This window comes from Ornithodoros turicata, chromosome 2 (genome assembly GCF_037126465.1).
Source record: "Ornithodoros turicata isolate Travis chromosome 2, ASM3712646v1, whole genome shotgun sequence".
Lineage (NCBI taxonomy): Eukaryota > Metazoa > Arthropoda > Arachnida > Ixodida > Argasidae > Ornithodoros > Ornithodoros turicata.
The window spans coordinates 11,318,347-11,336,040 of NC_088202.1; the positions used below are offsets into that span (position 1 = coordinate 11,318,347).

The 17,694-nt window shown below is 45.4% G+C and overlaps 1 protein-coding gene across 2 annotated transcripts in view; it reads right to left on the reverse strand.

Annotated features, from left to right (window-relative positions):
- Positions 1-17,694, reverse strand: part of LOC135385197 (cytochrome P450 3A6-like) — a 104,971-nt gene that overhangs the window by 82,680 nt on the left and 4,597 nt on the right. For both annotated transcript variants that reach the window (XM_064614390.1, XM_064614389.1), the window contains exons 3-5: positions 6,757-6,853; positions 6,229-6,281; positions 4,328-4,424 (exon numbers count right to left, since the gene is read on the reverse strand). In XM_064614390.1, coding sequence (XP_064470460.1) covers positions 4,328-4,424; positions 6,229-6,281; positions 6,757-6,853 — 247 coding nt within the window. The remainder of the gene's footprint in view (positions 1-4,327; positions 4,425-6,228; positions 6,282-6,756; positions 6,854-17,694) is intronic.

The following is a 17,694-nucleotide window of genomic DNA, read 5'->3' on the forward strand; positions in this document are numbered from 1 at the left end:
TTTTTAAAATAAATTTTCCAAAAGAAGCTCTTTCTCTATCCACAGCTGTAAGATCGTAAGATCAACCCCAGTACACGAGGGATTGTGCCAAAAAGTGGCATGCGCTGGACAAGGTCATATAAAGTTATTTTAAATACATGAAAAGCATTTAGCACATTAATTCCCAATACCTGTCCTGAGCACAGCGTTGTGGAACTACCTTATGTAGCAGATGTAACTTTTCGAATATATATTTTTCATTTCTTGGTGGCTTCTGGCTTTCGATAGTTCGGTCTTCCGAGTTTTCGGCCTCTTTAGTTTTCAGCCTACAGAGTGAAGTAGTCACACACACAAACATGTCGTTAGATTAATGTCTTAGATCAATATCTCATCATTGCTGGTAAGTGTCCCAAGGCTCGGGCGGGTCCAGGAAAAAATGTTCCCCAAAAAATGTCCCCGCAAGAAATGTCCCCGGAAAAAATGTTCCCTGAAGAAACGTGCCCTGGAAAAAATGTCACCTGCAGCAGTAATTTTTTACACCCCACAGTGTAAACTGAGTGTTCGATAACTCACACCCTTATGAGTGTAAATGCTACACCCCAATGATGGGTGTAACAGGAGTGCCACATATTACACCCAAAAGAAGGGTGCTTATTGGGTGTATTGACCAAAAAAATGGCAGGTTCTGAAAAAAAAAGGCTTGCTCCCAAAATTCACGGAACACTAGTGGCACTGATGTACTGCAACCTGCATTTGCAAGTCTGAGCGTCTTAGCTGCCTAGACTCTTAGGGACAGTTTACAAAAAGAAAGTGTCTGGTGGGTGATTGCCAGTGAATGACTTGTACCACCCACTCAATGAATTTTAGAGGAGATTTGGCAACCCGAACGTGATTGTCGTCGTGTACAATAAACACATGCAATAACACAGTCATCTCTACTCTTACTTTTTGTTTTCCGCCTAAGTGATCGAAAGTACGTTATCTAAAGCGGAGTTGGGTGAAATGATTTATTCCCTGTACTAATTCTCAACAAGTCTATCCTACTAGTACTAAACTAAAACTGGGTGTCCGCCCATTTCATCGAACGTCGTTTGGTCGAATGCCGTTTGATCGACGGCATTTGTTGGAAAGACGTTTGTTGGAAAGGAGTTTGTTGGAAAGGAGTTCAAAGCTCCGTGGAGTTCGTCGTACGCACCTGTTTTTCAGTAACTTTTGATTCGAGCATACGGTGCAGGCAATCAGTGTCCCCTGCTTTTTTATTTATTTGCTTGCTTTGTTCAGCCGAAGAGGGGAGGCCACTGGTTATTTTAAGACCTTTGTCATTTAGAACAACACAGCTGAACAGAAAAGTGGGAACAATCAGACGAACAACACATATTGAAGAAAGTGGCCTCACGTTGGGAGCAGCCGACCAGCGGGTCCAGGAAGAAATGTCCCCGGAAAAAATGTCCCGGAAGAAATGCCCGCGGAAAAATTGTTCCCGGAAAAAATGTTCCCTGGAAGAAATGTCCCCTGAGGAAAATTCACTTTTGGTACGCGTGGACTGGTTGACTTCGGACGTTGATTTTTTACTAGGACGGTGTGAACGTTTGGATTTTTGAGCACCAAAGCGAGTATAATCATATATCCTATTCCATTTCCGAATCAAATATGGAATTCAATGTTCGCGTTCCAAGTCGAATTGATGCTTCTACAAAAGCGAATATAATTGAGTAGTCCCGAAGCTGCACATGTAAGGCCGGCATCTCCTTTTTGTGTGAATAAACATATACCCCCCCCCCCCCGGCACATGTAGGGAAAAAAGAGTAAGCGCTATATATACATATACCGTACATGTTTGTATTGCAATATATGTTGTATATGTATCTAATTACGGTTATGCAACGAGTCGCTTAATTTATTCGTATTAAATTCCATTTTAAAATGACTACTCACACATAGCATTTCTTTGCCTAGGGAGTCGCTGTGGGTCAGTTTTGGTGAATTTACTTCGTTGTGTCTTGCAACAAAGCGGCCTGTACAGTCATGGGGCTCCCGAGATGTGACACCGCTAGACATATTGAAATACATTTTTTGCCTGTCAATTTTGTTGTCCCCTCACATTTTATTTTCCTTTTTACACATCACCCTGCACGTCGATCTGCGCTTTTCTAAAACAGAACTTGACATGCTCCTGCGCATTCCGAATGACATCTTCTCGCCTGATTTGTTGAAACTGGACGGCGTACTACTTTGCGTGACACGTACTTCACATTGTTGCTAATTAGCAGAGAAAATGTTTTTCCGTGTTAGCGCCGCGAAGCAACTGTTGCTGTACGCGGTGTACAGGCGTGGACAGAGGACATCAGGAGGGAGGGTGACGGGGGGTTAGTATGCGTCCTGGGCCGACTTCAGGGCTAAGTGTGTCGATATTCGTCAGAAAAGTCCGACGGAAAACCCAGGGAAAACCTCAGAGAGCACACCTGGTGACAGGGTTCGAACCCGTGTCACCTCCCAGTCTCGATGTGAAAGGTGATCATCCAAACCGCTACTCCACGCGAGCTGGTACAGAAAAAAGTACGTCCCGCTCTTATGTTGATGTTGATGTTGATGAAGAAAAATACTAGGGAGACGTTAATTCCCTCAAACCTGAAAGGATAGCTGTGTCAGCAGGCCTAAAATCTAGTCTCAAAATCCCGGCGTTCTGATTTCACATCAGTCAGTACGACGTCACGCAGGATATACTTCTTAGTACAAGAAGAAAGAAACAAAATAAGAATATCCCAGCCAAGTGTGCACGTTGTATCAACGAACGTGACAATTGATTGCAGTGTATTCGCTACTAGAAATCGTAAGTGAAAGTAGGGCGAGCTTTCCAAGTAAAAACACTTAGTTAGGAATTTTAGAATTTATTTTTAGCCCGAGGACTCAAAGACCTGCAATATCGCAACCGGGGATTTCGCAAAAATTCCACGTGTACCAAAAGTGGATGTTTCTCGAGGGGACATTTTTTCCGGGGACATCTTTTCCGGGAACATTTTTTCCGGTTCCCGCAGCCGACAGTCTGTGCTTCTTCTGGGCACCCTTCTCATTGCTGGCGGCAAATTTAAAGGGAAAGTTCTGAAATGGGATATCCATATGTGTGCGAAAGCCACTCGAAGTCTGTGGATACTAAGAAGGAAATTTCGTCATGGCACAACAAAACATATTAAATTAAAAGCATGTAAAGCATTAGTCCCGAGTGGCTCGGGACTAACATCTTCATTTTTTTATTTTACAAATCAATCAATCAAAACATTAGTTCCACCTTATTTAGAGTATGCATCTGCAGTCTTGGATCTCTGCACATCCACGCTATCCGAGAAAAAAACAAAGAAAGAAGACAAAATGCAAAGGTCTGCTGCACGGCTTATCTTGTCTAGGTTTCGAAGGACTTATTCGGCTAATGTTTGTAGCGACAAATAAATTTAGATTCACTTGCACACAGACGCAAAGTAAATGCACTAAAACAGAATAGTCAGTTAAATACAAACATTCCGTCATAAATACAAAATGCGTCCGCAAAATGTTCTAGTGTGAGAACTCAGCGCCAAAGAAAAATCAGCAGATGAATATAAATAAGCAACGGCCAACGAAATATAACATTTGGATTCCGCGCTGTGTCCAGAAAGTCAGACAAGCTAAGATAGCATAACACCAAGAAGTCACCAGATGCAGTCCACAAAGGGACAAAAGGGAAGAATTGGCTTTCGATTGGGACCTCCTTCTTTCTTTCCTTTTTTTCTGTAGCTGTGTTGACCTTGGCAACCCAAACATGACGTGAGATCCCTGCGTCTCAATAGTCAAGGAGGTCACACGTATTTATGGGACTACACAATCCTGCGGAGGAGTGAGTTATTTGTACTAAGGGTAATGGTTACAGCTTGCTCCAGGCTGAGACCCGTATGTTCGTGTGGCGCCATCTACACGCGAGAAAATCGTGAATCGGAGATGCCGCCTCACTCGTATCCCCTCTTAATGTTATGATACTCTAAGCAATGGGGATTAACTAGGTTCCACGTTTTGTCACTTTGTCACTAGCGTTATAGGACGCGTACGGTAACCACATCACGCGTTTTCATACGCGCGCCGCCGCGAGCAAGGCTCCGAGGGCTGCGGATTGGTTAGGGAGAAGGACGCTTTCCGTCTCTCTTTTTCCTACCATGTCCTGAATTGTGCACAGGCAAGTGGACAACGCATTCTGCATGGTGCAGGTCTGGTCAACACGACCGAATAACGTGTCTTCTTTTTGTCCCAATTTTGGTCTTATAATTCATCTTTTGTCCTCCTGAAATTTACGTATGTTGACTTATTCTTTGTGTGATCTTACCACTCTGTCGACGAATGAAGAGAAATCCTTGATGTAAACTTCACGCAGCAAGTCCGGTTCTGCTACAACTAGACAAGGGTCCCTGTCCTGGTAAGATCTGAAACATTAAATAATAATATGCACACTGAACTCCAATCGTGGGTACACCTTTTTCGCAGCATTTTCTCTCTCTCAACACCCCCCACTTGTTCCATCCATCAATCCTTTATATACATACAGCGTATATGTAATAAGCACATGTGATACAGGAGAATGTGTATTTATTGAATATGTATGCGTTTGTTATGTGGTTCGTAACAGCGTGCGTCGAGCACGTGATCTGTGAAGCCAGACCGCGCGATTCTTAGAACATCCCCGTCGAAATCTTCATATTCCATACTCCAAGCTCGTGGGTTCGATTCCTGTCCAAGCAAGTCAGCAACTTGGTGGCGGAGCACGTTAAAGAACCCCCAGGTGGCAAAATTAATCCATGGACATACAACTGTGGCGTCGCTCAGCATTGTTGTATCGCGACAGAAAGCCATTAAAACAATCAATCATTATAACATATATTAAATACCAGTACTTAGGTAGGCCAGCAACGAGCACGGGGGCTAGCCCCCGGTGGGAGTTAATCGGGGTAATGTGGGTATTGAGGCACCAAGCCCCGGCCTACATTCGCCCCCTGTGTTCAAAGACAACAGCAAGTTCTAATAGATCTTTAGTAGATCGGATGCACTTTACAAACGTGCGATACCATAAACGACACTGTCCAATCGAACCTCAGCAATGAAGCGCCCCCCCCCCCGCCCCTCAGAAAAATATTGGATCCGCTTCCATTTACACTTTCCGATCTACTAGAAGTCGCCTTTCGGGCAAGCGGACTTAAAGGAGCCTGGAAATGACCGGAATATGATGGGAGAAGTAGAAATTAAGATTCTGAGCCGTGTGATACATATTCGCACAAAAAATTTTGGGCGTAGCGCATAATCCTGGCGCGCGAGGGAGCTTTGAATCTCGCGGCAGAAATGCCCCCTCTCTCGGCTGCCAGCCGCTGACGTCATGTGGCCACACCGCCTTTGTCTTTGTTTTTGGCGATTTGTCGGTCGTCGCGGCGCCGGCAAGCCGACCGAGCAGGAAGCGAAGTTGTTCATCGGACGTCGTGGAAAGAACAGGTGATGAACTGAACGCTCTACAGGCGACACGTCTGCTCTTCTTGACAGTTGGATCCCAAGCTCCGCCAGCTTTGATTTCGAAACACGGATGTCCTGGAGACTCGTAAGTGATGCTGCTCAGTGTTAACAAACATTCGCATTGAAGTATAGTGCTTCTTCTTGGTTACAAATGTATAGTCATGAAGACGCGGCGCAGTGACCAGTGTTTTCATTTGAAGACGTCGTCGATCGTCATGACTTTTCCGTGTGGATTTCTAGGGCCGGCTGGAGGGCTGTGTTCGTTTTGCTTCAAGTTCGAACTTAGTTACAGTGCGTCAACAACGCAGTGGACTTTGCATTCACAGTGCACCCATGTATCAGATCATTGAATCAGTGTTTTGTGTGAAATAAATATATCTTTTAACCAAAAGAAGCTTCAGTTATTTTGAATATCGGGCAACGGCGGTAGGCGTGAAATCCGGTAGAAGTCGATGGTAGCCAGAACCGGCCGAAATGTCAGCCAAAGTAAAGGCTCCTGATTGGCCTAATGGCATTGCATAATTTCTACACCGTTGCACTCTCATTGGTCGTGTGCCCAGTGTTGTGTGAATTATCTCAAACTATGGGCTCTATGGGGAGCCTGGTTTAGCAGCGTCACATGTTCCGCAACATATCGGTGTTTGTTTAACAGCATCAAGCGTAAACAAGAAAATGCTTCATATCAGCCATCTCTGAGCAATGTGTAGCAAGTACATGTGATGCACTTACCCGTACAGTCGTCCATATTTCTTGTAGTCATCAATCACACTGACGTGCAGTGGCTGCAAAGAAAGACAAACTAGTCGCTCATTATGATCTCGGTGTTACGTTGCATGGATACTGAAGACTCCAGTGCACCAGCATGGCAGTCATAACTAAAGTAAAGCTTAGCTAAGGTAAAACGTAACAGCAAGAACGCACCTACGTGTTGCTAACAAGTTCCGGTTACGTGTACTGGTATAACTGCAGAATTTCTGCTACACTTAGCCTGCAATCAACTGCTTTCGGTTCACAACTGTGCCTGTGCGTAACTGTCTGTTTTCAAAGAGACAAGTGACATAATTTGAATCGAATACAATTTGGAGGCAATATCAGGATAGTTCCTGTCAGTGCCAGATTTAACATATGCTAAAGAAGACCGAGGACATCACAGTCTCCTCCTCTCTCAAATAACTTTAAGAAATGTATACGGACAATAACTAGGGTTGTTTCATCTCTGGAATAACTCCCTCAAAAGTGTCTATGTTTCGCACCGACCTTTGTGAACAGCTCGTAGACGACGCGCATGTACTGCCAGAATCCTTGGTGAGGAATCCCCTTGTCTTCCCAATAGGAGAAAATTTTCCGGACTTTCCTGAAGCAGAAGCGGGGGAGAAAGAAAATGAAGGATATTCGAATGAGTTAGAAATGCAACACTATTTCCTTCAAACTGAATTCATCCGGACAACGGACCCGACATTTAAATTACGCGAAAATTACGGCGCTTCAGTGCTGTCATTGCAACTTTGTAAAAAGTGTATAAATAAACACTTAAAATTAAACATTATTTTGGCACACGTACCTAGCTCAGTACCTAGAATACGTGTGCTGAGATCTTTCGTGTGGCCTTCAGGCCGTGACAAGGGTACCTGCTTGGGACTGGCATACGACAAAATCGGTACAGTTCCGTGTGAAGTCGTCCCAGGACGCACGATCTCCCGCTGCAATAGTCGTGACGTTGCCCGCCTGAGCGTGGCCGCTACGACAAGCAGTTTCACCGCTACCGTGAGATGAAGATGGTGTGGTATCAATGGTATATTGCTGCCATACAGTGTTGTACTCGCCGGTTCCCATTCGTTGATACTACCTTAATTTTTCTGAAACATCGATACGTGAGTGGGGAAGACGAGTGCGATTGAACGCGAACCTCGGTGCCACCAGTGCGTATTCGAGTAGCCATCCAGTAATTCTCTTTCTCACTAAATGTGGTTATGCGTCTCGGTGTGCGCACAGTACGACATCAGGCATAGGGCCTGAACGCTAACGACAGCATTCTTGATAAGCAAGACAGAAAAAGAAAATCAAGAACTGACACAATAACGACGTGGCGTGTGTGAAACACTCTAAAATTAGTTTATCCCTACCCTCACAGAGTACTTCTTCTTCCCTCGAAGAGTGAAGCCACACTTCTGGACACAAAAAATGTAACACATACGCTTTCGAAAAGAATAGTTACGCTACGTAAGAGTGCTATCAGAGACAATTTCACACAGACATAAGTGTATTAGGTATAGAAAGTATACTATTTTTTTTAAATGCGAAAATATTACTGGGCTACCCCCTCGGAAATTCATTTGCTCTGGGCTGAAAACTCAGCTCGGACGATAGATGGCGACACGGGAACTGTGGGCGCAGAAGAGTTTATGACACGGTATTACGCGCCAGGGGGGGGGGGGATATATTTATTAGTCCAAAGGACGTCGGCTTGCTACTCCGCAAAGAAAAAAATTAATGGACGAATAATAAAATAAATAAAGATGTAAAGAAAAGAAAGAGGAAATAAAAGATATACTAAGCGCCAGGGTTGCGGTGCAGGGTTCGCACATACCTTATGAAATAAAACAGGCAGGAGAGATACACAGACAGAACAAAATTTGTCCATGAACCAGAACCGAACCATGTCCAAAAGAGCGGTACTCCTATCGGTTCGTTCGCTTCTCCAATATTGTGTAGCATATATCTCGAAGCCATGTACGTGCGCAGTAGCCGAGATCTCAAGGGCGTGGGCAGACCGCGCATATCGGGGTATATGGACGATCTTGTAGTGTTGTTTCACCCAGAGGGAGAAACTACGAAACAGCCGATCAATCAGTCGAAGTTCTTTGAGGTGTTTAGAACACATTTGAAAGGACTGAAGTTCAGACTGCACTTCCAGCTAACGGGTGTTTCCAGTTCCTAGCAGTAGTCTCGTGCCGATCTGTCTGTGTATCGTTCCTGTCTGCTTCGTTTCGAAAGGCTGTTCAACCAACGTGACTCCTCCCCTTTCCCGGTACACAGCTCGCGTGCAGAGGGTCGCTTGACAACCTTCTACCGACTAGGAGTGCCTAGTAAAGCATAGCACCGGGCGTGTTTCCTAGCTGAGGTTATCGCAACAACAATAAATGATGACGATGAGATCGGGTGTTTCACTGCGGTGGTTCGGTACCCTACCCCATTGCACGTGGAACATTATGTGAAGATGATGAAGGAAGGATGAAAATACAAGAACTGGAGCAATCCAGTGAACGATAGGAAGTCCATGAATAGGTGAAGATCCCGACGGTGTAGCACAGATCTTCATAGGGGCCAATGAGTGCAGCTAATGTGAACGGCCTCTTGCTGATATGGACAAGCTCATCACGCAATATTCGCCTTTGCGGGCAGTAGAGTGAGCATTCCATAAGAATGTGCTGGGCGGTCGCCACGACACCGCAGGTGGAACAGAGGCCCGTGTAACAACATCTGATCATGCACAGGCCTCAGTGGCTCAGTCGGTAGCGTGTTCGCCTTCTGATCCCGAGATCGCGGGTTCGAACCCGGCCGAGGACGCCAGCAACTTGGTGGCAGAGTACAAGTTGCTTAGAGGGACGTTAAATTTGGGGTGCCGTGTGGTGAGTTTTCATCGCATGTTAAAGAACCCTCAGGTGGGCAAAAGCAATCCACAGACCAACCACTGTGGCGTCTCAGTTGTCTCGCGACGTAAACCCCCAATGAATCCATTAATAATAATAAATAATAAAATCTGATCATGCACTTGAATTGCGGGCATTGAGCCAGAGTCTACGCTGGAGGGAGGTAAAATGGCGTAATAGACGGGTAGGGAAAGGAAACGACGAATTTGGGTCTACCGAATGCATGAGAGATTGAGCCGTGATGTCCCGGCGCCATTGCTGCTGCCATTGCCATTGTTGAAATCATGCAGTTAGTAGGGCCCTTCTGTCACCTCTCGGCAGCACAGTCGGCACGGCTGTCGGGGACTCGAGGGCAGCCGCTGCTACTCTGTCACCCTCCTCTTTGCCTCTTAGACCGCAGTGACCTGGAACCCACTGCAGGGATATATGACGACCTTCATCATGTAGACGCTGAACTTGGTAGATAATGTCTACTACGATGGAGGCTAGAGACCCGCGGAGCCCCAGGGTTGCCACACATTGCAGAACAGCCCGCGAATAGGTGTAGACCACCCAGGCACGCGAAGGAAGTTGGGAGATCTGCTGCAGAAACAGTGGAATGGCATACAGCTCCGCCGACGTTGATGACGTACGATGTGACAGACGATATCCACGTGCGACTGCATTAGATGGGACAACAAAAGCAGACGACGAACCATCCCTTGTGGAAGATCCATCAGTGAAGACGGCAGCGTGGCCACGATATTTGAGGTGCATCATGTCCGCAGCCAACTGCTGAAGAACTAAAGGTGGCACTTGATGCTTTGGAACCCCAGGCCAGGATGAGGCCAGGGACAGATAGGGAGAGTGAGGGGAGCGCAAGTGACCACGGAGGCGTCGTAGGAACTGTTGGGTGGATTGTGAACGGAGGAAGCTGGGGCCTCACTTTCAGTAGACACTTGAAGACAGCACTTTGGCTTCGCCGATAAATTTTTGCTAGAAGGGGATGACGACGGTAGTGCGTTCTGAGGCGCATGTAATGGCGAATGGTTTCCATCTGCCGTAGGATTTCTATCGGTAGCTCACGGGCTTCGGCTATCACCATTCGAGTTTCCGCGGCACTCGGAACACCAAGACATATCCTCAGGCTTCGCGCAAGTATACACCGAAGTCGCTGTTCTTGAGTCTGGGAGACGCCATGCGGGACAGGGAGGCTGTACACAAGCGTGCCACGAACTAAAGCGTGATCGAGGGCCAGAAGGGACTTCTCATCCATTCCCCACTTAGTTCCGGCAAAGTGACGGATGACAGATATCCCCCGGTGGGGCTTGGTGTCTAAGTGGTCGACATGCTGCTTCCAGGACAGGCTGGAGCCCAGGATGACGCCCAGAAATCTGTGGTGTTTAACTTGTCTGAGCGGCGTATTACCAATGGAACGCCGGCACTGGCGCATATCCTTCTTAGTAAAGGCTAGCGCCACTGTTTTTTCAGCCGAGATATCCATGCCTGCTTCAGTGAGATACCGCCAAATCCTATCCAGCGAAAGCTGAAGACGACGGCGTACGGCTGGCATTGATTTCCAAATTGTCGAAATACAAATGTCGTCGGCATCAATGGAAATTTTAACTTTGCGGCCAACTCAGGATTTTAGGCCCAGATTGAAAAGAATTGGCCTTAAAACACTCCCTTGTGGTACCCCATGAGCTAAGCCAATCTTCGGCGAGGACCCCTTATGCGTGCGAACAGAGAGTGTTCTGTCGCGCAGAAAATGCGCCAGCCAAAATAATATTGTCAGAGCCCTGGGCTTGCAGCAGTGCATGTAGCACGAAGGGGTGACTGATGGTATCGTTAGCCCTTTTGACGTCCAGGAAAACCGCCATGACAATTGAACCTCTGTATGCAATAAGGGGATAAGTCGAAAAATCCCAAACTGAGAAAAGGGGCCTGATGTGATTGTCCGTCCCACTGACACACACGCATTTCCCGTTTTCTACCCTCCTGTGGCGGGCCAATGAATTGCAAGTCGGTCCTAAAATTCCTTAGGCAGGTGCATACTGCTATGTAGATGTCATTGCAGCAAAAATAGTAAAAAGGGGATAAGTCGACTTATCCCCTTATTGCATACAGAGGTTCAATTTTCTTCTGGCTCTTGGCTTGTTCCACGGAGGTGAGAAGGTCGAGGACCGAATCCATCGCGCTGCAATGGCGACGGAAACCTGTCATCTCTGCAAGAAAAGCTCCATGTCCCTCAAGCCACCATTATAGCTAGCCTATGCAGCACCATTCGCTCCAAAACTTTACCGAGATAACTTGTCAGGCTGACAGGACGAAAGGAGGAGAGATCAGAAGATTGCTTGGTTGGAGGTTATTGCGAGGCAGCTGCGACCATTGGAATGCTACGTTATATTGCATGTGGCAAGCGAGACTAGCAAGGCAGGAGAGCGATCTCTTGCTTCATTGTGGTGTTGACATGCCGGACAAACGATCGTTCTCAGACTTCCCATTGGAATTAAAAATGAAAGAAAAATATGTAGATGCTTGTCTCGATCAAGTCAGGACTGGCTACTCCAAAACGCGTTTCTGGGTGGAACAATAGAGCCAGAAAAAAAGAAAAGAAAAACGAACAGTAAAGTGGTATAGGTTTAGAACTAAGAGCAAAACACAGGGACAGGAGAATGGGGCACCACACAGCTCCTACTAACAACTGTTTAATGAAAATTCGTCCCACTGGGCAAATCTAATAAAAACAGGGTAAACAACATAAAGCGATGGCGTTTAGGGAAGATTAGAAATATGCCCCCCCCCCCCCACACACACACACCGGTAGTAAGTATAGACACTCTTTCATGCTTTTACTCTGTCCTCAAGACACCATATCTCCTGAATGGTTAGGGCAACAGGAGGTTCACAAATGCATTCTGTTTCGTGTTTCTTTATCAAAAACGCCTCAAACATTTCTCTTTCTAATCTTGTCTTAAAGAGGCCTTTAACCTCAGTCGTATTAAAAACCGGAGTGCGCACGCACTGTTTTACTTGGGCCCCCAAGGTGCTCACTACATTGCCCTTTGTAAATGTAAGTGTAATGTAAACGGATCTTATCTGAATTACAGGAGACAGCATGATGTCCCTGCAGTACGCGTTCAGGATGGCGCACAATACCATATCAAATATCGTGGCGGAGGTAACTGTTGTAATATATGAGGTACGCCACAATAGAATAAAAAGTTTGAATAAAAGACCATGATACAAAGCAACAGAAATGTTGTATTTCACAAAACCAGGACAGGGTGTGTGCATATAAACTCAAGTGGCATTTGCACACGTATCTGAAAGCTACTGGAGTTTATCTGCACACAAGTATCACGTAGGACTCAAGGCATGTTAAAATTAGTTCGCGTTGTTAACAAATGTCAGCGACATGCCCAGAGTCAACCTTCATCGTCAAAATAGCGCATCGCACAAGCACCAAACATTTTCTTGACGCTTAAATACCAAATGTTAACATTCCACAAAACGAAAATAAAGCGAAGCAAGTTGCGTCTTACCGCTACGTCCGAGACGCTCTGCTACCTCTCCATACGCCTTTTCTTTTAGCTCCTTCCGGTGATAGCAGGGATGCTGAACGTTCCAGAGTAACGTCTTTGTCTCCATTGTAGATATCAACGTTTTCTCATCTTCCGTTGTGAACTCCATAGCTGAGGGGCAACACGACGCGCGCAGCGAAAGCTTTCCAAAAGACAACGGCTTTCGCGAACACACCTCCGTCAGAGGCGCTGATTGTTTAAATAATAATCGCAACACCCACAACATGGATTTTTCAAAAAATATTATCTTTTCGCGCAGTGGATGTCGTATGTCGGTCATCGTATTTTTGAGCAACGATCAAACTGCTGTTGACATGTCGTCAGACACTGTCTGCCTGCCGATTTTGTTATCGAAATCTGTCACACTGAAGCGACATTTTGTCGACTTGCGTCTGCCGCTGTCGGTCGGCGCAGTGTGACAGGTGTGCTTGGCAATACAATGTATGGTGACAATGTCTGTCTTCCGTGGGCGTCGGCGCCGTGTCAGTGTCGGTGTCGTGGTCCAGTGTGACAGCACCTTTAGTCTTTCATTAACACACCGTCTGGACGGACCCACATAAACTTTTTACATGATAACAGGACATCATATACAATAGAAGACTGACAAGACCGACTGACGGCACACCAGGAGCTGTGTGGTGTGCGGTTCTCCTGTCCTTGTGTTTTGCTCATGGTTCCAAACCTAAATCATGTACCAACTGGTTCAATATGCCATTTTAAGTCAAGCGGTAGATTGGATCAAGGGGAAGAAAGCATAAAGGAGAAAGGGGTAGACGTTAGGCACCGAGAAACGCTCACTGGTTCACAATGTTAGAGACCGCGCGAAAACAGTGTCACAGAGTGTCAAGCTAGTTCGAAGCGGCAAGGAAGTCGAAAACAGCGCGCCATGTCGGGTGGTCACCTGGTGGTGGGTAGGCCAGCAGCCGAGAACCTTCCCAACGGAGGCGATTGTCGAGGTGGGCTACTGCCGCCGCAAGGGAACGAATATCCCATGTTGGTGGCCGTTGTCTAAGGGTAGCAGTAAATCCAGATAGATTTGATCCAATTTGTAAAAGAAAAAAATGGAGATGCGAGTCGCGAGCCAGTCGAGACTGGCTACTCCAGGACGCTTTATTCGGAAAGAAGAAAGGGAAACCACACAATTCTGTACACTTTGAAACGGAACAGCTGAAAACATCACCACAAAACTTGCCCCAAAAGGAACACTCTAGGAGAGTTCACGTGTGAAATCGCAATCCGCAAAAAACAAAGAGCGTCACACAGCGTCTAGAGGTCCGTCGAGACGAGGAATTGCACAGGGGCTCGTGTGCAAGTATAAGCTGATTTGCGCTAAGCTGATTTGATAAGTGCTAACACCGAAGCCTTTCCGTTTGGAGTATGGCCGATTATACAGGTAGACCAGCGATGACAGAAGGGTACAACGGTGTGCACTGTACCTCGAGCGGTCTTGGAGTATGTGATTCACGTCTTCAACTACATCACACAGACCGCAGTTGGGGGACGAAACCTTGGCGATCTTAAGCAAAAGTCGGCCACTGTATAGCACATTGAGGCAGAGCCTGTAGATGAGCGACGTGATGGGTCGAGGAAGCGCTGACGGCATATAAACGCGGAGATCTGCGTCTGCCTTGCACAGGAACGACACTTCTTCGACGCTTCACAGAAGGGACATCTCTTCGCCAGTGTTCACTGCACAGACGTCTGATAAGGGTACCCATTAGGTTGGTTGGTTTTAAGAAAACAAAAAAAAAAAAAAGAAAAAGAGGAGATTTTGGCTTCACTAGTGTAATGCCAATGATAGGAATGTCGTCATCCCCATAGGTTTCATGTAAATGCTTCAGATCAGTAAACTCAATGGCTCTCCAAATACGTATATATCAGAACAAAACAAACAAAAATAAACAAACAAACAAGTTATCCTCTAATTCGGGTCAGTGCGTCTTAACTATCCATGCCAAACCCTATACAGCACGTTATGCGTTATCCTTTGAGTTTGAGTTGAGTTTGATTATATGCGTTATCCTCTTTAGCATTACATCATTGCAGTTCTGCTCCCACATCTGACCGATATATGCAAACCATTATGCGTATTTTCTGACCAGTTAAAAACTTACTACTATAATAATATTATACTATAATACTCCTCGTTCCATCAGCATGAAGACCGGTATTGTTCTTCCTTGGGATATGGCGAACAATGACGCTCTACAGTTTATAAAAAACAGTGTTGTGGAGAATAGAAGCTCAAGGACGGGAACTTACTCTGTTGTTATTCTGATACGGACGTGATCAATGAGAGGTCCGTGAATCAACCCACTACGCGAGGGTATCGTTGCATGTTGTCCCATGAAGTGGTGTTGTTTCGTTGTGTTATCCGAAAATATTGTAGAAAATGTTGAACAAGGCTTTAATGAACATCAAATATGCTAATAATAGAGTTTTTAATAAGATTGATTCCTCAGTGGATGTTTGTGGTTTTCATATCTCTAAATGCCAATCGCAGGTCAAAAACCTGCGGTCAATGAAATTTAAAACAGTTCTTCGTTATGACTTCCAAGAATATCTAATTTTGCAGGTCAAAACTCTTTTTGTTTAGTGCCTGACTTGAGGTGTGCATGAATTTGAGGACTGACTCCGCATGAAGTTTCTCTGTTTGCTTGCTTGTAGAAAATTATATTTCAACATTTTAATTATAAAAAATATATCTGCTGTGTGTTGGCTAATCTACAAACCTGGTTATATCATAACGACAATTTCGATTTCAAAATATTTTATCTCATAATGTTCTATACCACAATAATTTCAAACAAATATTGCACTAATGATCTCAGTCCAATCTGTAACCAAGTTGGCTCCGTGTATCCTGACCAATCCAAGGCCTTTGATTCGAAAAATCACGCCTTATTATTCCCTGAATTATCGCACTATGGTTTTCTTCACACATTAGTGATCGTCCTATAATACTCTTCGATATAAACAAAAACAAAGAAGTTCGGGTCCATATATTATGACCTCTATTATGCTCCAGTGTTCCAACCTAGGGCGACTACTTTTTAACATATTTGTTAATCACCTATGTAACTGTGTGCAGAACTGTCAAGCGGTACATTATGCTGATGACATCGAGTTATTTCTATCCATAGATAACATCACTGACTGCATTGCTCTAAAATATGATATCACTCAAGTTCGAGGTTGATGTTCGAAAAATATGATGGATATCTATCCTTCACAAACTATTGTTTTCTCTTTTACCAGATAAATCAATGTAATCCAATTCAACTATTTCCTTGCTTCCGTTCCTATAAGACGGGAATCTTCTCTTCAGGACCTAGGTCTATTCCTCGACAGCTCTTTGACCTTTCGCCATGCATGTCACTCAGATACCTAGTTCCGCTATGCGTAAGTTCGGCGCTCTCTCTCGAATCAGGTGAATGTTTCTTGCTTGTGAATGCTTGTTATTTTCCATTGTGGTAGAGTTTGCGGCAACGTTAACTTTAACGCGCTGGCGGCTGGCGGAGCAGTTGGAGAGTCACCCTATCGACGCTAAGTAGAACTATATATAGTGAGGGGAGTTGCCTCAGGCCAACTCCCTTCGTACTTCTCTACCGGTTCGCTGGATTTTTACCCATCTATGAATATAGAGAGAGCGTTGTGGGCTATCCCACTCATGCTTGGAGTATTTGTCGAGATTCAGACGCTCCGCTCAGAATATGCGGAGGAGGAAGTTTCTAGACAAACACCCCCAAGCACGAGTGGGATAGCCAACAACGCTCTGTCCCTCTACTTCTACTTAACGCCGATAGGGTGGTTCCTCAACTGCTCCGCCAGGAGTCGCAGCGTTCAAGTTAACTTTGCAGCAAGCTATGCCTATACTTGCATGCCCATCTGTTGTATGGAACTGTTGACCTAGCGCACTTTCTTCTGAAATAGAAAATATTAAACGACATCTCGCTTCTGTTTATCACTGTCGCTATTTAGGATGTAGTAGATACTACAACTACGAACATATTGTGTGCAAACTGCAGATTCCAACTTTGACAAGTCGTAGAGAGCCGTACTGTCTCTTTTTGTGTAGGGTCATTAATGCCATTTTTCATTATTCGGTTTTACTGTCATCCTTCAATTTCCTTGTACCGACGCGTACTTTGAGTGATGTCCTCTAGTGTTTTCGTTTTTTGTTTGTGTGTGTGTTCTGCTCATCGATTGAGCCCGATTAATCGATCACTGTTATTGATGAATACTCAATCACAGACTGCAGTGTTGACATTTTCGCATAGTTCTTGGATTTCTCCAAACGGTTTTTCAAGATTTTCGTTCATTAGGTTTGTCAACCTATCCTTAGCTTTGACAGGATTATTTGTTGTATTGCTCTAGTTGTGTATTTGATGTGTTTTTTTTTTACTAACCTTTGTATTCACTTACTGGTGTACCATTCAGCGGATCACATTTGGCTGTTTATGGACCCAAACGCCACAAATAAAATAAATAAAGAAATACGCCCGACATCTATAATGTCACCACTAAGGACAACACTGTTTCAGACGCGCTTTCGCATATTTCTGTCAAAGCCATCACGCTCCCGCACGCTGTAATTGGACGATGTAGCTGCAGCGTAGGATAACAAGGAGTTGTCTGCTTTGAAGTCGTCCTTTTCCTCGTTTCGAAGACATCTCTCCACCGCACTCTTCACGTCTTGGTGGCTCAAAACAGCCAGCCACGCTCTCGTCCGGCAACATTTGTTGTGGAAGGCTATGATGCCACCGTAGGTCTGTTCCGAAACTGCAGCACGGCACTTCACCCTCCACTTTCCGGCGAGATGTTGCCCAAGCACGTTTTAAATTACCGTTCCTGGAACACCTGCAGTCAGCCCCGCTAGAACACTTCCCAGCCAACCCACAGCTGACCCTTCGCCTCAACCAGCCATTCAGATTGGATTCGAATCGAATGGAACATGGAGTTCCACAGGGTGTTCAAAATTA